The sequence below is a fragment of the Prionailurus viverrinus genome, chromosome C2 (assembly GCF_022837055.1).
Source record: "Prionailurus viverrinus isolate Anna chromosome C2, UM_Priviv_1.0, whole genome shotgun sequence".
Taxonomy (NCBI): domain Eukaryota; kingdom Metazoa; phylum Chordata; class Mammalia; order Carnivora; family Felidae; genus Prionailurus; species Prionailurus viverrinus.
In genome coordinates this window covers 76886597-76910275 of record NC_062569.1, presented here as the reverse complement: position 1 = coordinate 76910275, position 23679 = coordinate 76886597, and the positions used below count along the sequence as shown (strand labels likewise).

The window sequence follows — 23679 nt, the reverse complement described above, 5'->3', positions numbered from 1 at the left end:
TCCTTCCAAGATCAGGCATCTTGAGGCACGTTGAATACTGACTAAATTTACCCAGGCCTATCAGAAAGGCCTTCCACTCTGCCACTCCCAGTACCTTGTTCCTAACTGGAGTAAGTCACTCTGGAGACACCATCAACTGTGGACTCTTCCAGTGGGTTCCACCAGCCTGAGGATACTCTTTAGCCAGAGCTCCTGGTCCCTCAGACTTCTGCAAACACACCAGCAGAGACAGCTCATCTCAAACAGGAGATGGCTCAGGGAATATAACCATGCTTTTGTGATTGAGATGTAAGACAAAATTGCTTTCTCTGGTTATTGTGCGTGTAATAATCCCAACCTTGCTACACAAATTCCTAGTTGGTGTTTCTTTAATACTCAAGAAAAGATCCATCAAAGCTGAGTGGTTTTTGATGCTGCCTTCAACTAACTCTCCAAACTCATTTATCACCTCAAACATTCTCAACACCTCCAATTTTAATCTCTTCTAGTGAGTTAATTGCAAGGGACTTTTACAGTAATTTTTATCTTAGGAAAATGCTGCCTGGTCTTGAAATTTCTGGCCATCCATGATCAAACACTGAAAAAGTCCTAGGGAAGCATGTGTATCCAACTTCATTGAGGTTATCAGACCTTCTGAGGAAGAAATTTTATATAATAAGATAGATATTACACACAAATCTTATATGCCATATACATATGCATTTTTAAAAGATATCTAAAATGCAAAATGCTCATGTTGCAAACAGATGTTATGTACATATATGCATGGAATTTGCAGATTCTGACATGTGGCAGCAGAGTGAAGAGCGACTCCTACATGAGACAACGACCTCAGGAAGTTCAGCAGAACCCTACAGAACATGCCTCTATTTCCTCAGCACTTGAATCCAGCTCTTGACAGAGCCAATATTGACAACACAGTCACAAACACTCTCTTCAGTTATTGGTCAACAGAGGCTCTTTGGCTCAAATCAAGAACATTATTGCTCCTTTGTGTTTCTTACACATGTCACTTTTGGCAGTCAACTGCTCAACAGACACTGCTGGTGCCTCCATCTGCCAATGCCACTTTGACAATGTAGCTCCAGGATGATAACCAGAATATACATGTAGGTGTACATATATATGCACACACAAACAAAAATACATACACAACTAGGGAAGTACCGATTAGGTATTCAGTTTCACAGTGTACTCTCTCAAATGCTGCCGATACAGCTCAAACAGTAAGGGACTGACCATGCTGGGAATATACGCCTGGCACAGCAGTGATGATTCATTTGTTCGTTCTCTATTTATTCAGGCCCAGAAACTTCTTTTCCCCTCACTTCCCATATATGGAATCTCTTTCATGTACCTCTCATTCACTCAACAACTACTGATTGATGACTTCATTCTACACTAAGGGATTCAACAGCAAGCAAGACCGACGTAGTTCCTGCCCTCATGAGGCATACAGTCTCCAATGGGGGATACATATAGATAAGGAGGCAATTTCAACATAGCCAGGTAAACATGTTGGTAGGTGGGGACCAGTTCAGGCGCTATGAGAGAAAGCTCAATAAAGGAAAGACACCTAGCTCACACGTAAGGTGTCAGAAAGAGTTTTGGGGGGAAAATACCTAAGACCTGAATCTATTTCATCTCCTCTTTCCATTAATACAGCACAGACTGAGGACCTTCTTTCTTGCCTGGACACGGTCTATTCTTCTGATCGATCTTTCTGCCTTTAATCTCACCTTTGACAGAAACCTTTATCTTCAAGATAAAAAGCGAGCTTCACACACTAGGGCTCTTTGTGATCTCCCACTTATTTCACCAGGCTTTTGCACGCTCCCATATTTAAGGCATACAGAACCATTTCTGAAGTGTCCTGTACTCACCCATGTCTACCTGAAATATCTCTTCCCTTGTGTTTCAAGGCCGATCAAGCTTTATCTTCTTTGGGAAACCTTCCCTGACCACTTATTCTGAGAGAGGCAACTGTTCTGATATGTATTTTAGCATTAATTCAGACATCATAAATAGTGTGATATTAAGTATGTGCTATTTTGTTTAGGGTTCAACTTAGGGACACTCAGTGGCCTAGAATCCGTGCTTCAGAGATTGCTAGCTAACATGAATTCCCAAAAGCATCTATTAAAAGTCCTTTAGCTGTCCATAGCTGTTCACCAACACCTAAGACTTTGCTCATTACCTCCAAACAAACAAACAAACAAACAAAAAAACCCAGAAATTTTTCTGTTGGTGAGATTAATGTCTTAGTAATCAGAATGATAACTATGAGAGATAGACTCTCATTGCTAACATAAAAGGTATTCATATATATTTTTATGCAGTGAATAAAATGTTTTAGAAATAGTCCCGATTCTTGAATGGAGAGTGAGTCTGTACCTGATCACTTAGGAATGCCACCGGGGGCCACCTGTGTCCAGTCATTCTAGGCTTTGGAAGTTTCTGTTTGTCTGATGCTGATTACAAGAGGATGAGAATCCTACTTCTGTAACATTGCTACACCTCTGACAGTGGTTAGACAGATAGCTAGGACATTCCCAAGTTTAAAATATAGGTTACAGGAACCAATTTCTAAATGAATATTTAATAAACATCTTTAAGTATGGCAGAATTTGCTTTCATTATAATCTAGTAATAAAGCTCTAAGGGAGCAGCTAAGTATTTCTCAAACTTTTTCATTGGGATTTTTACATAAAGAGCATAAGAGCTGTAGTAAATCCACCTAGTCATCCCCAACCAGCCTCTCCTCTCTGCTCTTTGTACCCTGCACACCTTCCATGGCATGTGTCAAACTGTATGGTAATGTCTACCTTCCCCACTAAATGCTGAGGTCCTTAAGAACAAAGGCTATTTTTCATCTCTGTTGCCCCTTGCTTATTTATTAGCTCAGCATCTACATAAAGAAACACCTGTTGGATGGACAATAATACAAAGTAGCGTAACAGAGTGACAGGACATCTAACTAGGATGGGGGGACTTGTGTTTTAACACTAGTTTTAGCAACAGCTGAGTTCTTATGTCAATAATTTACCAGGTTAGGCACTTAAATAGTATCTCATATTAATCTTCAGGATCCTTCTGAGAGGTAGCACCATCATTTACAGCAAAGGAAGCAGAGAGACTGGCTAAGAAAGTTATTCAGATAAGTAAGAGGAAGAGTCAATATTTGAACCCAAATCTGGCTGAATCTAAAGCACATTTTTAACCTCTACTTTAGAAGTGTGTTCCATAGCTCACACTTGAAAACTTAGGTGAAAAAAATCTCCCTCTGGATTCCAATTTCCTCATCTGTTTACTGAATGACACCAAGCATCTCCAGCCCTCTCCACTCCTCAGGTTACAGTGTGGCGGTTCCAGGCAGCGACAACCAAAGCCTCGATCTTGCCTGCCTTTGCTGTCCTGACAAAAATGGAAGAGATTTTCCTGTGCAGCATGTGACAGGGCTTTTCACCTAACATATCCTCTTTTCATTCTTTTTTTCTTTTAAAAACGTCTCAGGGGATTCTGCAGGCAGAGAACAGGGATCCGTTTTTGGCACATTGCTTTGAAGCTAGAACCTGCTGTTAGTTAACAGAGCCAGCAAGTTGTTATTTTGTTCTACAATTCTTCACTGACATGGATGCTGGCTGAAATTATAAAAGAGGGCAAGGAAAGAAAACCTACATCCAGGGACACTTCAATTGTCAGAAAAATAAAAGTGGTAAAAGAAAACAGTAAAAATGTCAGCTTGTTTACCACATTTCAACTGCACTCTTGCAGCTGTACACAGAAAAAGATTTTAAATGGTTCTCTTGACATCATCTGAGAATTGCTCAACTGAAAGACTCACACCCTATCTGTGCTACAAATTTTATAGTCAGGGATTGAAGTGGCATACGTAAATACCACAAATATTTACTGAGCACCTTCCTATGTAGTACGTGCTGAAATGTTAACATCTCGGGCCAGTTTTCTATAGGCACAGCTATCTGGAGGGAAAGAGTATCTTGAACCATCCTCCTTAGAATATCTTTCATATGCACCATTCAATGATCAGAATACTTGCCTGTAAAGCAAATGGTAATTCTAGAACAATTAAAGTTCTTAGTTGGCAGGAGACTGATGCTAGGCCCAAATCCCCACTTGGCTTCTCTGGAAAAGCCAAGGAATTCTGGTGAAATGTCATTGAGGTATTTAATCAGAAAAAACTTTTGACAGCATTAAGATGATTAAAAATCAGTGTCATTTCGAGAAAGTTGTTCAACAGAGAATAAACACACAGAAGGAGGAAGGTGGGTTTGTGCCTTTAAAACTCACTGTCTACAAATGAGCAAAGGAAAAAAAAGACCAAGAAACAGACTCAACTATAGAGAACAAACTGATGGTTACCAGAGGGGAGGTGGGTGGGGTACAATGGGTGAAATGAGTGATGAGGATTAAGGAGGGCACTTGTGATGAGCACTGGGCCATGTATGGAATTGTTGAATCACTATATTGTACACCTGAAACTAATATAACACTGTATGTTAATTATACTGGAATCAAAATAAAAATTTAATAAATTAAAAAAAAAACCCTCACTTACCTTCTTAACAGCAGGATCCCCTTTGGATGGAGGACAAGGAGGAGACATTTTTACCTGGAAAAAAAAGGCAAACATTTTATTTTATTTAATGCTTTTTTTGAGAGAGAGAGACAAAGAACGGGGGGTGGGGTGGGGGCAGCGAGAGAAGGAGACACAGAATTCGAAGCAGGCTCCAGGCTCTGAGCTGTCAGCACAGAGCCTGATGTGGGGCTCGAACTCATGAACCATGAGATCGCGACCTGAGCCGAAGTTGGATGCTGAACTGACTGAGCCACCCAGGCACCCCAAAGGCAAGTATTTTAATACACTTTTGGCTATAATCTAGTTTTATTTGACCCACACTCAAAACAACTCAACTAGAATTGGTATAACCGAGATAAAATAGACCTTTTCAGAGGAACAATGAAGAGATTTTTTTAAGTCCCTATGAAACTTTTCCAGAGATCAAAAGTCAGTAGTTAGCCAAGATTAAAATATGATTAGTGTAAGAAAAGTAGAACAGATGGTCCAGACTGGTTTTAACCAAATAGTGGGGAACCAAATAGACACAGATCTTTGTTGACAATGTTAACCAAGTGACACACTATGCAATAGTCAGCATTTCTTGCAGAGGCCAACTCAAAGCATTCTTTGTGATATAATAGCCCTTTTTAAGTAAAACAGGCACAAAAGAGTTTGATAAAATAGTGAAAGATTTAGAAGAAGTATCAGCCAAACCATAATAAAACAATGTTTAGCTCAAGGAAGAGAAGATTGATGGTATAGGGATATCTTGAAATATTTAGGGTTGAAAGAGATTGTCAGACTAGAAAAATCGGCAAGACTCAACTACACGTTGCCTGCAAAAACCGTATTTTAAATATAAAGGCACAAATAGGTTACAAGCAAAGGGACTGCAAAGACAGCACTAGATTTCAGAGCAAAGACTATTAGCATGGATAAAGAAGATCATTTCACAATAATAAAGGGGTCCAATTCATCAGGAAGACGTAACAATCCTAAATGTCCATGCATCTAATAGCTTAAAAATACATAAAATCAAAATTGATAGAATTGAAAGGAGAAAAAGATTTATAGTTATAGATTTCCATATCCTTCTCTCTCAATATTATTAGAGAACAAGTAGGCAGATAATTAGCAAGGATTTAGAAGATTTACATGATACAATCAACTAACTCGATCAGTTGGACATCAACAGAACACTCCACCCAGCAAAAGCAGTACATTCTTTTCAAGTGCATGCGGACCACTTACAAGCCACACAGACTATTTTATACCAATAAAACAATTCTCAGCAAACGTAAACAGATCCAAGTGATACTAAAAAGTTTCTCTGGTAACGATTTATCATGGAAATAACTTAGAATCAGTAACAGAAAGATCTCTAAAAAAAATTCCCAAATATTTAGGAACTATTAACCAAATAACCAATGGGTCAAAGAAGAAATCAAAAGGAAATTAGATCCTAGAAACTGCCAACATAGCAAGAATGAATCATGAAGAAACAGAAAATCTGAACAGCCAATAACGAGTAAGGACACTGAATCCATAATCAAAACCTCCCAACAAAGAAAAGCCCAGGTCCAGATAACTTCATTGATGAACTCTAACAAACATTCAAAGAATTAACACCAATCCTTCTAAAACTCTCCCAAAAAATTAAGGAGAAGGGAACACTTCCAACCTCATTTTAGGAGGTCAGCATTACCCTGATATTAAAGCCAGAAAAGGACACTACAAGAAAATTACAGGCCAATATCTCTGATAAACAAGGATGGAAAATCCTCAACAAAATACTAGCAAACTGAATTCAACAGTACATTATAAGGACCATATACCACGATTAAGTGGGATATATCCCTGGGCTGCAAAGATGTTTTAACATATACAAATTAATAAAGGTGATATGTCACATTAACAGAATTAAGGGGAAAAAAACTCTGATCATCTCAATCGATGCAGAAAAATTCTTTGCCTTCTCATGATAAAAACACTCAATAAACTAGGATTAGAAGGAAACTACCTTCTTCTTACATAATACCTACCTTCTTACATAATAAAGGCCATGTATAAAAAAACCTCCACAACTAACATCACACTCAATGATGAAACATTAAAAGCTTTTCCTCTAAAATTAGCAACAATGCCTGCTTTCACCACTTCTACTGAATATAGTATTGGAAATTCTTGCCAGAGCAACTGGGCAAGAAAAAGAAATAAAGGCCATTCACATTGGAAAGGGGAAAAGTAAAACTATTTCTATTTGCCGATGACATATTGTATGTATAAAACTACAGAATCCACAAAAATATCAGTTAGAATAAACAAATAAAGGACACAAATCAGCATATAAAAATCAGTGTGTTTTTGATGAACAATCTGAAAATGAAATTAAGAAAACAATTTCACTTACCACAGCATCAAAAAGAATAAAATACTTAGGAATAAACTTAGCCCAGGAGGCAAAAGACTGGTACACTGAAAACTTTTTATAAACTGTTGCTGAAAAAAATTAAAGGAGACAAAGATAAAAAGAAAACATCCTGTATCCATGGACTGGAAGACTGAATTGTTAAGATGTCCATACTACCGAAAGCAATCTATAAATTCAAGGCACTTCTTATCAAAATCTCAGTGACATTATTGTAGCAGGAATCTTGCACAGAGAGTCATGACACTGAAGCTTTTCTCCCCAGGAAGCAATTTTATTCGTGCCGTCACTGCTCAGTTTGGTTCCTACAGAAGAACTGAGCCCCAAGCACCACGTGGTGTAGTTTTTGTACACATTTTTTACTTCTTTGTCTCCCACATATGGTAACAGACAAATACGCAGTCTGATTAAGTGGTCTCATGTTACAAGGTCATGAGGGATGTTGTCATGTATGCTTATAGCCAGGTTGCCTTGAGGTTTTTTTTTTTTTTTTCTTAGTGAGGGGACCCTACCACATTATAACAGAAATAGAAAAATCCATCCTAAAATTCACATGGAACCTCATGGGACTCTAAATAGCCAAAACAATCTTGAAAAAAACCCAAAGTTGGAGGTCTCATATTTCCTAGTTTCTAAATTTCTATAAAACTATAGAAATCAGAACTGTGCTACTGGGCTAAAGACATGCAGACCAATGGAATAATGAGACCAGAAATAAATCTTCACAGATAAGGTCAAATGGTTTTTGACAAGGGTGCCAAGACCCACTCAAAAGGGGCAAACAACAGTCTTTTCAATAAATGGTACTGAATATGCAAGAGATATCCATATGCAAGAGAATCAAGTTAGACTTTTACCTTACACCACATATAAAAACTAACTCAAAGTGGATCAAAAAGACCTAAATACAAAAGCTAAAACTATAAAACTCTTATAAGAAAACACAGGGAAAATTTCATAACACTGGATTTAGCAATGATTTCTTAAAGATGACACCAAAGGTACAAACAACAATTAATAAAAAAGTAGACAACTGAACTACATCAAAATTAAAAATTTTGCATACCAAAGGACACTTATAGAGTAAAAAGGCAAGTCACTGAATGGAAGAAAATATTGGCAAATGCCACATGACAAATATCCAGAATAAGGGATTAATATCTTGAATATACAGAGAATGCTTAAAATTCAATAACAAACCAAAATACCAGATCAAAAATGAGCAAAGCACTTGGACATTTCTCTAAAGACATACAGATAGCCAATAAGCACACGAAAAGATGCACAACATCATTAGTCATTCACAAAACGCAAATTAAAAATACAATGAGATATCATCACACACATACCAGAGCAGCTGAAACTAAAAAGACTGACTACACCAAGGATGTGGAAGAACTGGAACCCTCATGTAATGCTGGTAGGAGAGTAAAATGGTACAACCACTTTGGAAAGCAGTTTGGTAGCTTAAGATGATAAACACACATTTGCCATATGGGTCAGTCATTCCATTCCAAACGTATTTACCCAAGAGAAATGAAAGTATATGTCCACACAAAGACTTGTACACAAGTTTTCAAAACAGCTTCATCTGTAACAGCCAGAAACTGGACAAATGCAAATATCAACAGGTGAGATCATCAATAAGTAATGGTATATACTTAGAACAAATCACTACTCAGCAGTAAGAAGAAATGAACTCTTATAAAAATATGGATGAATCTTAATTATGCTAATTGAAAAAAGACCAAAAAAGTATACTTCCTTGATGGTTCCACTGATCTAAAATTCTAGAAAATGCAAAATAATCTACTGTAACAAAGCCAGTCGGTGCCTTCTGGGGAAGAGAATGGAAGAACTGAGTAAGTTTTTAGTAGTGAGAGGGTCACTCTCACTTTAGTAGTGAGAGTAGTAACAGGTCTGCAAAATGACCTTGATTGTAGTGATGGATTCAAGGATATATACATGCCGTATTTGTACAATCTGTATGCGTGTATTTTATGTTAATTATACTTTAATAAAGCATTTTTTTTTAATTTTTTTTTTTAACATTTATTTATTTTTGAGACAGAGAGAGACACAGCATGAACGGGGGAGGGGCAGAGAGAGAGAGAGAGACACAGAATCGGAAGCAGGCTCCATGCTCTGAGCCATCAGCGCAGAGCCCGACGCGGGGCTCGAACTCACGGACCGGGAGATCGTGACCTGGGCTGAAGTCGGATGCTTAACCGACTGAGCCACCCAGGCGCCCCATAATAAAGCATTTAAAGAAATTTATAGGATAAAGCTAAAACAGTGCTTAGAGGAAGAGATTTGTAGCTTTTTATACTATCCTGGAGAATAAGAAAGGTTTAAAACGAAGGACCTATGCAAGTGAGAAAAAGAAAATCAAAGTAAAACCAAACTAAGTTGAGGGAAGGAAATAAGGAACAGAAATCAACGCAATTGAAATAAAACAAAATAACAGAGAAAATTAACAAAGCCAAAAGTTGGTTCTTTGAACATATCAACAAGACTGATAAACTCTTAGATTGATCAAGAGAATATAAATCAACAATATCAGTAATGAAAGATATACTACTACATACTACAATACTTACACACATTTAGAAGAGGCTATTATGAAAAATTTTATGCCAATAAATTTGACAAATTAGAACACTTTCCTTGAAAAGCAACTCAATAAAATGGACCCAAGATGAAACAGGAAATATGAATAACCCTATATTTATTAAAGAATTAAATGTTATCTAATCTTCTCATAAGGAAAACTCCCAAGTCCACATGCTTTTAGCAGTGAATTCTAGCAAATATGAAGTACACAGAGACTAATCTGTACTAATATAAAATTAGAACATCAACTCGTTAGTTTACAAGGAAAAATATAATCCTTATTGCAAGTAGTTCAACAGACAGTAGATACGATCTGTCTAGGATGATGCCACAGAGGTAGAAGTATTAGACAAGCAACTGGATTCAAGTTCTCCAGCCCTTTCAATTCTGATGGTCTACTTCTAAGAGTATACATGCTAAAGATACTTCTTATCACTGTGCCATCAGGCTATTCAAATAGGACCATACTGCAGCCTTTTTTTTCTTTTCTTTTCTTTTCTTTTCTCTTTTCTTTTTTCTTTCTTTCTTTCTTTCTTTCTTTCTTTCTTTCTTTCTTTCTTTTTTGCCTTTCCCCTTTGACTTTCAGAATAAGTTTAGAAAACATAACCTCAGCTCAGGGTCAAAACTGCTGGCTGTTCAGACTTTCCTTTCAGTCTGGTCGTTCAGCAGGTCTGCAAAAATTAGACTTGACAGTCTTTGCTTTAACATACCATGACATTAATACTCTGGAATTCACTACAGATGTATGATATAGCTTGCTAAACGTTATCCAATTTTAACTACGGGTATGCTCTTTTTGAAAAGAGAGAAAATAGATTTTCAAAGCAAAGTAGGTATTTAAGCTTAAAAAAATGACCTCATGAAAGAATCTGCAGATTTTTAAAAACAAGCCAAGAACTAGATGTGATGCTGGACAATTTATCTGTGAAAGCTGTTCTCTGGAGATTAAGTTAGAGAGTGTTTGAAGTGGCAACAGAAATGGTTCAGCATTGCTCATGAAAGGTCTTATTTTTCATTTAACAGGATTCCTTCTGGAAATGCCTCAGGCAATGCAGCTTCAAAGAGACACTTTAAATCCAGGTGTGCAGACACCAGATCTGGGGATATGGACGATGTATTAAGCTATGGCCTTAGTAATGCTGAACTGTGGGGGACCTGGGTGGCTTAGTCAGTTGGGCATCCAACTTTGGCTCAGGTCATGATCTCACAGCTCGTGAGTCTGAGCCCCGCGTCAGGCTCTAGGCTGACAGCTCAGAGCCCGGAGACTGCTTGGGATTCTGTGTCTCCCTCTCTCTGCCTCTCCCCTGCTAGCGCTCTCTCTCTCTCTCAAAAATAAACATTTAAAAAATTTTTTTAAATGCTGAACTTTTTTGATTTTTGTTAAAATGATTTCTGACTTAGACAAGCAATCTGATCTGAAGTTTAATAGCAATATGAATACCTTCTTTATCACTTTGTTAAATAAGCCTTGGTTTTTCTGATTACTAAAGGAATACATGGTTCACGAATAGAAGTTTAGAAAATAATAAAGAGCAAAACAAAGGTAATAAAAATCACAATCTAACCACACAGCAGCAACCACTATTAACATTTGGAATCACGCTGTTTTGTGATCTTTTCATGTTACATGTTGAAAGTGTCTATTTCACCATATCAGTATTCTTCTATGATTTTTCTATGAAGCAGTCCATTCACTGTATAGATATGCTGTGACTAACTTCACCGACTATTTGGAGGTTACTAGGACATGTGTTTTCAAAATTTTTTAATTAAGAAAATGTTGTCATAAACATCTTGACACATACTCTTGATATGTTATTTCTACTGCATATATATTTACTAAGTCCCTGCTTCAAAGGGCATAGAGGTTTAAAAACACATACTGCAGGTTTTTCTCCTGACAAGGAAGATGGATCCACAAACCTGCTTCCTAGAATTCTGAAATCCAAAGACTCTGAAACAAAAAAGATTTTTTTTTTTAAACTTTTGGCACTGACAGCAAAATCCAACTGGAAGTGAAGTAAGTCTATTTATAGTCTTTATTTTTCCCACATAAGTGTTTGATTATGGGATGCTGTCCTAGACTCTACTGGGAATGTTACATAATATACAATATATATACTGTATTACTTTTCTTTTAGCACTTCAAGGATGGCATTTTATTGTTTCTTTGTTTCTTGAGAAGTCAGCCATCAGAAACTTCTGCTTGCTCTCTAAACAACATTTTTCCCCATTTTGTTTAGAGCTAGGGCTGTTTGGCAGAAAGGCTGTTCAATATAGGTAACCCTTACCATTACTACAATTGGACCTTGTATTACATTTCTTTAAATACTCTTCCCGTATGATTCCTGCCTCTACTTCCTCCAGGACTTTAATTACAGGTGTTGTCTTTTGGTACCTGAAGTTGTTCCACAGTTCACTGCTGCTTTATTCATTTTTTTCTCTTTGATTTGGGATATTTTCTGTTGCTATGTATTCAAGTTCACTAATCATTTCTTCTGCTATGTCCATTATGCTGTTAATCCCATTCAGTGTGGTCTGCAGCTCAGACACTGTAGTTTTAATCTCTAGATGTTCTATTGCCTCTTTATAATTTCCATAACTCTACTGAACAGGTCTAGTCTCTCCTCTAGCTTCCTGAACATATGGAATACAATTATAATAACTGTTTTAATGTTATTATTTACCAATTCTATCATTTGTGCCATTTCTGGGTCTGTTTCAATGGACTGCCTTTTTTTTTTTTAATTTTAGAGAGAGCTCACTCGCATGAGGAGGGGAAGAAGGGCAGGTGGAGAGACAGATCATCTTAAGCACGCACCACACTCAGCATGGAGCCCGATGCAGGACTTGATCCCATGACGCTGGGATCATGACCTGAGCAAAAATCAAGAGTAGGACACTCAACCAACTAAGCCATCCACGTGCCCTAAGGATTGCTTTTTTTCCCCCCAATATATGAAATTTATTGTCAAATTGGTTTCCATACAACACCCAGTGCTCATCCCAAAAGGTGCCCTCCTCAGTACCCATCACCCACCCTCCCCTCCCTCCCACCCCCCCTCAACCCTCAGTTTGTTCTCAGTTTTTAAGAGTCTCTTATGCTTTGGCTCTCTCCCACTCTAACCTCTTTTTTTTTTTTCCTTCCCCTCCCCCATGGGTTTCTGTTAAGTGTCTCAGGATCCACATAAGAGTGAAAACATGTGGTATCTGTCTTTCTCTGTATGGCTTATTTCACTTAGCATCACACTCTCCAGTTCCATCCACTTTGCTACAAAGGACCATATTTCATTCTTTCTCATTGCCACGTAGTACTCCATTGCGTATATAAACCACAATTTCTTTATCCATTCATCAGTTGATGGACATTTAGGCTCTTTCCATAATTTGGCTATTGTTGAGAGTGCTGCTATAAACATTGGGGTACAAGTGCCCCTATGCATCAGTACTCCCATATCCCTTGGGTAAATTCCTAGCAGTGCTATTGCTGGGTCATAGGGTAGGTCTATTTTTAATTTTTTGAGGAACCTCCACACTGTTTTCCAGAGTGGCTGTGCCAATTTGCATTCCCACCAATGGTGCAAGAGGGTTCCCGTTTCTCCACATCCTCTCCAGCATCTATAGTCTCCTGATTTGTTCATTTTGGTCACTCTGACTGGCGTGAGGTGATATCTGAGTGTGGTTTTGATTTGTATTTCCCTGATGAGGAGCAACGCTGAGCATCTTTTCATGTGTCTGTTGGCCATCCGGATGTCTTCTTTAGAGAAGTGTCTATTCATGTTTTCTGCCCATTTCTTCACTGGGTTATTTGTTTTTCGGGTGTGGAGTTTGGTGAGCTCTTTATAGATTTTGGATACTAGCCCTTTGTCCGATATGTCATTTGCAAATATCTTTTCCCATTCTGTTGGTTGCCTTTTAGTTTTGTTGGTTGTTTCCTTTGCTGTGCAGAAGATTTTTATCTTCATAAGGTCCCAGTAGTTCATTTTTGCTTTTAATTCCCTTGCCTTTGGGGATGTGTCAAGTAAGAAATTGCTACGACTGAGGTCAGAGAGGTCTCTTCCTGCTTTTTCCTCTAGGGTTTTGATGGTTTCCTGTCTCACATTCAGGTCCTTTATCCATTTTGAGTTTATTTTTGTGCATGGTGTGAGAAAGTGGTCTAGTTTCAATCTTCTGCATGTTGCTGTCCAGTTCTCCCAGCACCATTTGTTAAAGAGACTGTCTTTTTTCCATTGGATGTTCTTTCCTGCTTTGTCAAAGATTAGTTGGCTATCTGTTTGTGGGTCTGGTTCTGGGGTTTCTATTCTATTCCATTGGTCTATGTGTCTGTTTTTGTGCCAATACCATGCTGTCTTGATGATGACAGCTTTGTAGTAGAGGCTAAAGTCTGGGATTGTGATGCCTCCTGCTTTGGTCTTCTTCTTCAAAATCACTTTGGCTATTCGGGACCTTTTGTGGTTCCATATGAATTTTAGGATTGCTTGTTCTAGCTTCGAGAAGAATGCTGGTGCAATTTTGATTGGGGTTGCATTGAATGTGTAGACAGCTTTGGGTAGTATTGACATTAAGGATTGCTTTTTTTAAAGAAAAAATTTTTAGAGCAGTTTCGGGTTTGCATCAAAATTGAGAGGAAGGTACAGAATAGCGCATACATCCCATGCTCCCACACCTGCACAGCCTTCCCCCTTATCAACATCCTCCACCACAGCAGTACATCTGTTACAACTGATGACACATTACACTGACACATCATTATCACCCAGAGTGATATAAACCCAGTTTATATTAGGGTTCACATTTGGTGTTGTTGCCTTCTATGGGTTTAGACAAACGTGTAATGACATATGTCCACTTCTGTAATATTACACAGAGTATCTTCACTGCCCTAAAGTCTTCTGTGTTCCATTTATTCATCCCTCCTCCCCACTGGCCCCTGGCAGCCACTGATATTTTTACTGCCTCCACAGCTTTGCCTTCTTCAGAATGTCATACAGTTGATTTTTTCCCTCCTCTTTATGACTTGCATTTTTCCTGCTTTCTTGCATACGTGGTAACTTTTGATCAAATGTCAGACATTGTGAATCTTACCTTGTTAGGTAAAATATTTTTGTAATCTCTACCATACTCTTGAATTTTGTTCTGGGATGTGGTTAAAATTCTTGGAAATAATTTGGGGCACCTGTCTAGCCCAGCCAGAAGAGGATGTGACTTCACCTCGGGGTCGTGAGTTCAAGTCCCATGGTGGGTATACAGATTACTAAAAAAAAACAAACCTAAAAAAAAAAATAAATACTTGAAAATAATTTGACCTTTTTTAGGTTTTAAGTTTTGTGAGGTGGGATCAAAGCAGCCGTTAGTCTAGGGTTAACTTTTCCCCCAATATGATGGTCAAGACATGACTTAGTACTCAGTGCTGCCCTGTGAAGGATGCAGTGTTCCAGGCTGGCATTATTCCTGGCTGTATGTCAATCTGGGGGTACTGCTACCTCCAATCCTTTTGTGTGGTTCTTCTTCAGGCCTTGAATGTTCTGCTTCTTCACACATGAGTGGACAATATTCAACTTAATACTGAAGGTTGTCTTATGCAGGTCTCTGGGGCTTTTTCCCTGTGCAGCTCTTTCCTGTTCACACTCTGTTCGGCAACCTCAAGCCACCTCGCCTTCTCTGGACTCCAGCTCTGCCTCCTCAACTTGGAGAGACCGGTGAGCTCTGCCTCGGTTTCCTCTTCCCTGTGCCATGGCTAACCTTTCTGCTAGCAGTATACTAAGGATGATCCTAGGGCTTACGTTATTTATTTCTCATCTCTCAGGGGCCACACTTCTTCACTGCTCAATGTCCAATGTCTTGAGAACCACTGTTTCTAGATGTTGTCTATTTCTGCCCAAGAACTCCAAATGCATCCTGTCAGAAATTGAAGTCCCTATATTACTTTTTAAATAAAAAAACTTCTCAATTCTGAAACCTATCTTGTCAAAGGGATCTGGATAAGGGATTGTGCACCTGTACAAACATACCTTCCCACTACTAATGATTAAAAAGTGTCTGCCTCTTCACATCCTTAACAATATAAATACATATCTATTTTGAAATGTGTGCCAGTTTATTGTGTATTTTTAAAAATTAGCCAGTTTAATAACTTAAACGGCATCATATTGTTGTTTTAATTTGTATTTCTTTGATCACTGGTAATGAAGTTGAACATTTTTTCACATTTCATTGAACACTATTATTTTTAAATGTCACTTGCCCACATTCTCATCAAAGCTTTAGTTCTACATAAATACTGGAAACACTTTTTGGGTACTATTGTTATCCTCTGGTCTTTTGGACATAAGCCTTTTCTGGATCAAAGTGAAGTGTGCAAACTTTCAGGGCTTTAAGCATCTGTTAAACCACTCTGGCAGTGGTGACAAGGGAGGTGCTCACAGAGACGTGACTGTCTATCCATTTTCCACAATCACAGTCAATACATTACATGTGTCCTCTGTTTCAAACCCTTCAATGTTTCCTACTACTTTAAGAATAAAAAGTAAACTCTTCACCAGATCTTCGAGGCTATTCAGGACATGGCCCTGCCTACCTCTTCAACCTCATTCCTTGCCACACTCCTCTTTAGTTTCTATGTTTCACCCACTGATCTTTTCTCAGTTCCTTGAACAAGTCAACCCTCGCCTCAGTTCCTCTGTGCTTGCTCTTTTCTTGCTTGGAATATTCTTCACATGGATGGTACTTTCCTGTCCTTCAGATCTTAGCTTAAATATCACCTCTGCAGATGGATATTCCTGGACCACCCTCCAGAGTAGGTTTCTCTCATGCTATTCTTCCCATAACATTCTATTCTTTCCCGATAGCACTTACAACCTATCACAATTTGGAGTTACACATGCAATTACAGTTTGCTTACAATTTAATTATCGTCTAGCTCTCTTCCTATATGGTAAGCTACGTAATGGTAGGAAATACGTTTTCAGGTTTTTTTATTGTTGTTGTTGTTCAGTAATGTATACTCAGTCCCGAAAATATAGCATTTGGCCCAAAGTAGGCATATGTTAAATACTGGCTGAAATAATGAATCACTTAATACTAGGGTATAATAACAAGATTACTGGAAAATGGGCAAAAGTCTCCTCAAAGAGATTCATTTAAATTAGAATCATTTATCACCTCTCTGCACATCTAAGATACATTAACCCTCATTTAACTTGTAAATTTAAGTTACAGGATATTCTTTTGAGAAATGCTGCTATCACCAGATACTGAAATTTCATTGTTTAGCATTTAATTGGAATCTAAGGTTTATAATGGGGAATTGACACTCTTTAAAACGACAGATGAAAACAGGGCATTAATACCAGTGTTCTGATTTCATTAAGCATCTGGTAAAACAAATCTTCAATTTATAGTGGGAATCCAAATTAAATAAGAATTGGACAATGGTTAATAGAAAATTATGACCAGTGAGCCCAAATAAATGTCATGTACTGAGTAATTTCTTTGAAGTTGTAAATACTCTCCTCTGACATCATTTATAAATTTACCCCAAAAGACAAAACATTTTCTTAGACAACTCTAAAAATCAAAATATAAAACCAACCCCAAGTACCAAGAAAAGTATCAGCTTATTTCATTTAATTCTTTTCTGTTCTGATGATTAAAGAATAAATCGGCAGTTATAGGTTTATTTCGAGTCTTCTTCTCATGTATGTACCTCTTATAAAAAAAAATAAACAAAAAAACCCACCTCTGATATTTGACTAATGTACCTGCCTCTCTATCAGTAAGAGATGATTTATCCAACTCTGAAAAGTTATCAAGCAATACATTATAAAACTTTCTGATAAGTCTTTAAATGTTGCTGGCACGTAAAATGTGTTAGCTTACTACCAGCTCTCAAGAATTCTAAGCATACAATCTAGTAAATCTTCAATTATGTTTCTTTGAATTTGCAGCATGTTGTCTGTTGATCAACAATTATTTTAAAAATGAATACCAAGTTAATTTCTTCTATTGCTCATCAGTGCCAATGAAGATGGTTTTCTGCTACTATAAATTTGATAAAGGAATAGGAAAAGAAAATTTAATAACCCAAGAAAACTATTATATTATATAGCAATACCATTTGTTGAGAAAATATACTAGAATGATAAGTACTTCAGTTGAAATTAATTCTCCAATGTATGTCATCTGTGGGTAATACACACAGAAAACAAAACGGCGAATCAGAGAGACTTACAAGGTTTATTTGTGGACCTCAACACTTCAGACTAAGCTTTGTAAACCTGAGGCAATGATGGAGATAAGGAAGAAAAGACGGAGTCATTTTTCTGGCTTGTAAAGAGTAAAAGTAGTTATTCCATAGGAGAGCAGGCTTCCTGGGGGAATAACTCCCCTCATGTCTGTGCCGACCCGTTTGGAGGCAACCAATCTGTCAGAGTTATTGCTTATATATACTGACCAGTTGTGCAAAAAAGACATGAGGTAAGGAGCAGAAGAAGACAGGCCTTCTCCACCAAAAATACAGTTCTCAGGGTAACTGTTCCATCTTGTTGAGCCAGAGTTAGAAAATGACCATGGAAAAAATTACCCTAGGTCTTGGAAAAGAATGAAACAAAAAGGGATTTGACCGAAGGATCATAGAGGCAGTGAGAAGGTTCAAATGCATTCAGTATCTCCTGGGAGTAGAGAGCAACACGTGGAAACTGACTGGCAATCTCAAGCTGATTCTGGAGTCACTGGGCCCTCACCTCTGTGATCCTCCCTGCACTGGCTAGGAACTTAATGACCAGGGTTGACATTTTTCAAAGGAAATCGAGAGCACAAAGTGCACGAAGTACAACTTTCATAAAATACAATTTAATAAAAACCATCATAGACAGAATTAGTGTTTTTATTTAAAATTTTCTTATAATTAGGGGCGCCTGGGTGGCGCAGTCGGTTAAGCGTCCGACTTCAGCCAAGTCACGATCTCGCGGTCCGTGAGTTCGAGCCCTGCATCGGGCTCTGGGCTGATGGCTCAGAGCCTGGAGGCTGTTTCCGATTCTGTGTCTCCCTCTCTCTCTGCCCCTCCCCCGTTCATGCTTTGTCTCTCTCTGTCCCAAAAATAAATAAACGTTGAAAAAAAAAATTAAAAAAAAAAATTAAAAAAATTTTCTTACAATTAAAAATGGAATGGCTCACACGTGGTAAGAAATCTTAATTAGCACAGCCAATATGGTATGGATGTATTTTAAAAATCGGCTTTACCAGGTTTCAATCAAGTCAGAATGCTAAAAATAGGAACAGGCTGGAGGTAGGAAAATTGGGGGTGATAATGGTCCTATAAAACCTTGAGTTCAAATATTGGCCTCCCTTCTCTGAGCTACATCCAGTTCCTATAAAATAGGGAATATATCACTCTCATAAAATTGTGGAAACTAGCATAAACACATCTTCAGCATATATTTGATAAATTTAATTTTCTCTTTCCTTCTTGTGTTACCAATCCACTAGATCTTTTTACAGTATCCTAGTAACACAGACAGCTAGAAGAAAATTTAAGAAATCCCAAATAGGTCTTACTCTAGAACTACTGCTTCATATGATTTGAGAATCATTGCTTCATTATTAGCAAGTATCAAAGATTTAAAACAAATTTTTTTTAAGTTTATTTATTTTCAGAGAGACAGACAACGGGAGTGGGGGAGGAGCAGAGAGAGAGACAGAATCCCAAGTAGGCCCTGCACCATCAGCAGAGCCTGATATGGGGCTCAAACTCACAAAACCATGAGATCATGACCTGAGCCAAAACCAAGAGTCAGATGCTTAACTAACTGAGCCACCCAGGAGCCCCAACGAAAGATTTTCAAGAGGATCTGACTAGTAATCTTACTGGAGTTTCCTGAACAATGAAAAAATTGAGTCATCTCTCTTCCCTTCCAGAATGGGATTGCCTCATACAGCCTCAGAAGTAAAGCTGCCTTTGACATGTAGGTACAACTTCAAGATAAATTTACCTTTTCTAGATGTTCTGAGAGAAGGCAGGAGGAAAGTCAATGAAATAGATTACTATCTTTCTTCACTGTATGAGGTGTGGGGACGCTGGTACAAGGCAACCAATGTACTATAAATGGCTTCAGGATTCGACACCTATTTAGGAAAAATTTCTCAGCAAAACATGGAATAAAAAATAACTTCCTAAAACATGATATAAAGGTTATACACTAAATGTCTGTGGTTAACATTAAACTTAATGATCAAAAATTGAACACTTTCCCCCTAAGATCAGTAACAGGGCAAACAGGTCTATTCTTATCATTCCTATTCAACATTGTACTGGAGACCAATGTAATAAGGAAAGGAAAAGAAATAAAAGGCATAAGATTGGAAACAAAGAAATAAAAGTCTTCATTTGCATATGATCTGATTATCTATGTAGGAAATACCAAAGAACCTATAAGAAAAATATTAGTACTAACAAGTAAGCTTTGTAAGGTCACTGGTCACTGGACACAAGATCAATATATGAAAAGAAGTTGTATTTCTGTATCCTAGCAATGAACAATTAGAAAATTGAAATATAAAACTGTAAAATATATATCAAAAGAAACTACATACTTAGAAATAAATCTTAGAAACAAAACATGCAAGATTTACATGTCAAAAACTATAAAGCATTGGTGAAATAAGTCAAAGAAGATTGAAATAAATTGATAGATATACCATGTTAATGGATTGGAAGACTCAATATTGTTAAGCTATCAACTCTCCCCAAATTGATCGATCAACAGATCCAACACAATCCCAATAAAATTCCAGCATGACTTTTTTTGTAGAAATTGACAAGCTGATTTTAAAATTTTTATGGAAAAGCAAAGGGATTAGAACAGCCAAATGTTAGTAAGAACAACAAACTTGGAGGACTCATAATACCTGATAGATTTACTATAAAACTACCATATTGGAGAAAGGATAAATAGGTCAATGGAAGAAGAGAAAGTCAAAAAACAGACCTGCACATACATAGTCAATTGATTTTTGACTAAGATACCAAGGCAATTCAATGCAAAAGAATGAACTTCAATCCTATCTTGTACCCTAGTAAAAATTAACTCAAAGTGCATCAGTGGTTGCCAGGGATAGAGAGTAGGGGGAAAGACTGACTACAAAGAGATATGGGGGACTTTTGAGAGTCGGCTATAACACTGCTCTATATCTTGATTGTAAATGTGGCTGTCAACACTCTCAACAATAGCCAAATTGTGGAAAAAGCCTAAATGTCCATCAACTGATGAATGGATAAAGAAATTGTGGTTTATATACACAATGGAGTACTACGTGGCAATGGGAAAGAATGAAATATGGCCCTTTGTAGCAACGTGGATGGAACTGGAGAGTGTGATGCTAAGTGAAATAAGCCATACAGAGAAAGACAGATACCATATGTGTTCACTCTTATGTGGATCCTGAGAAACTTAACAGAAACCCATGGGGGAGGGGAAGGAAAAAAAAAAAAAAAGAGGTTAGAGTGGGAGAGAGCCAAAGCATAAGAGACTCTTAAAAACTGAGAACAAACTGAGGGTTGATGTGGGGTGGGAGGGAGGGGAGGTAGGTGATGGGCATTGAAGAGGGCATCTTTTGGGGTGAGCACTGGGTGTTGTATGGAAACCAATTTGACAGTAAATTTCATATATTAAAAAAAATACAAAAAAATAGCTAAAGATAAAAAAAAAGGTGGCTGTCAAAACTCACAAAAGGTAAATTTACTACTTGTAAATTATGCATTAAAATACGTAATAACAGCATAAAACATAACTATTTTTTAAAAAAGGAAAAAATGGTCTATTTTAGCTGAGGACTATCTAGAAAGAAAGACACTAGTTGGTAATATCCAAGCAGTTATATGCATACAATCACAAGTTGGTTTATGAGCAGGATAAAACTGAAAGAGGAAAAAAACTGAAGTGCCCCAAGATGTGACTTAAGTATTTGCATAAAAAAGGTTCCCTCATCTGCATTTGGATGCAGCTTGGAAACAGGGTGGAAATCATAAGATCTGTCTTTCCTTCCCTAAATGCAAACAAGGAAGCATTTTAGATGACTAGTTAATGAAATTTTCAATCTGGAAACCATACTGAACATCTTTACCTGTAATTCCCTGCCAAAGTCTCTAAATTCAACAATGACTTCTCTTATTCCCAAGTACGTTCTTTGTTTATTGCTTTCTACCTCAGTAAATGGTACCATCATCCACCGGTTGTTCAAGTAAGAAATCTGGGTACTAATTTTGACTCCTCCCTCTGTCTTACCTGCTCCATCCAACAGTTTTATCACCAACTCCTGATAATTCTATCCCTCAAATATAGCATCTCTGCTATAAACCAGAAAAGAACATGGAACTGCAAGTTGAACGTGACTGGATGACAGGGTGAAAGAGAGTGGTCTGAGATGCAGCTGGTGAGGTAAGCAAGGACCATGTTAACTGTTCTGATGTCTCTTCGCATCTCAAACACATCTCAAATAGGTACTAGTTTCTCCATCCCAACTTCTATCATTCTAGTAGAAGTTACCACTTCTTTCCTCCAAATTACTTCAGTGTTCTTGGGTCTCCCTACATCTGTTCTTATTTCCCTTTCATTTTCTACACTGCAGTTAGAGTGCTCTAAAAATATCGCTCTGAAAAAAAAATGCTATTCTGATCAGATATTATTCCTTCCTTAAAACCCCTTAATACACTTTCTTTAGCACAAACATCAAAGTAATTAATATGGTCCCTGTTTACTACAGCAGCGTCACCTCATACCACTCATTTTCTCATATTCTTGATCCAGTCATGCTCAATGTCTAGCTTCACAGCAGAGAGGTTATGTCTGTTCTATATATATGGTTCCCTCAGTCTAGAGTATCCCTCTTTCTACCCACCATTGCACCTAAACTTGTCTAGCTTATGTCTCTTTTCCTTCAGGGGAAGCTAACATGGCACTTCCAGGAAGCCTTCCATGATTTTTCATGCCGACTAAGTCCACTCATTGCCTGCTCTTACAGCATAGTTCATCTCCAAGTACTTGTGGCACAATAAAAAGATAAATATTTGGTCTTTGTCCCTGGTTTCTGGTACATAGCTCCTTAAACTCTTGGAATCTCCTGAGTGATAAGAGTGCCTTTTGTATACTAATGAGATGACTGGTAGCTGTAGATGCCTAGATTGCTTCAAGTTGGGGGCTGGTCATTACAAAGATCAGTTCATGCTTAGAGGCTCTACCCTCCCCTGCTTGCCCTTCATCCCCAACTTCTAGGGAGGGGAGAAGGGCTAGAGACGGAGTATAATCACCAATGGCCAATGATTTAATCAATCATGGTTGCATAATGAGACTGCCACAGAAGCCCTGAAGCAGCCAGGTTCAAGGAGCTTCTGAGTTGGTGAACACACTGAGGTACTGGGAAGGTAGTGTGCTGGGAGAGGACAAGGAAGCACCCTTCTCCCTCCATACCTTGCCCTGCTCATTTTTTCCCATGTCTGTTCCTGAGTTGGATCCTCTTCTAAACAGGCAAATATAAAGTTCCAGGAGTTGCTCCTGGTGCATTGTCAAACTGCAGGGGGATTGATCACGGGAACCTCTGACTCTGCCAAGTCAGACAGAAGGGTAGGTAACTGGACATTCCATTTACAACTGATGTTTGAAGTAAGGGTAGGCTCAGGTGAATGAGCCCTTGAACCTGTGGAATCTGACGCTAACTCCTGATAGTCAGTGTCAGAATTGAATTACTGGACACCCAGCTGGTGTGCAGAGTACTGACAGAATTAGTGTCAGACCTGCTGTTGGAAAAGATACCACGCATTTGGCACCAGAAAGAACTTGAGAATACTTATTCAAAGTCTGTTTGTAACTTCATTGGTTGTGTACTCCCTGAGACAAATTCGTGTCTACTACTATACCCCCAGCATTTAGCACAGTGCCTGGCACGCTGTTTTGTACATACTTGACGAATATAAATGAACGTCTACCACCAGAGTATAAAAATTCTGAACTGTTATCTGGGAGAAACTAGGTCAAAGTTTTTTTCTGGGTCTACCTCTGATGCA

At 38.0% G+C, this 23679-nt stretch overlaps 1 protein-coding gene across 2 annotated transcripts in view; it reads right to left on the bottom strand.

Moving 5' to 3' along the window:
• VPS8 (VPS8 subunit of CORVET complex) overlaps positions 1-23679 on the bottom strand; it is a 249925-nt gene that overhangs the window by 32739 nt on the left and 193507 nt on the right. For both annotated transcript variants that reach the window (XM_047875159.1, XM_047875158.1), the window contains one exon: positions 4580-4633. In XM_047875159.1, coding sequence (XP_047731115.1) covers positions 4580-4633 — 54 coding nt within the window. The remainder of the gene's footprint in view (positions 1-4579; positions 4634-23679) is intronic.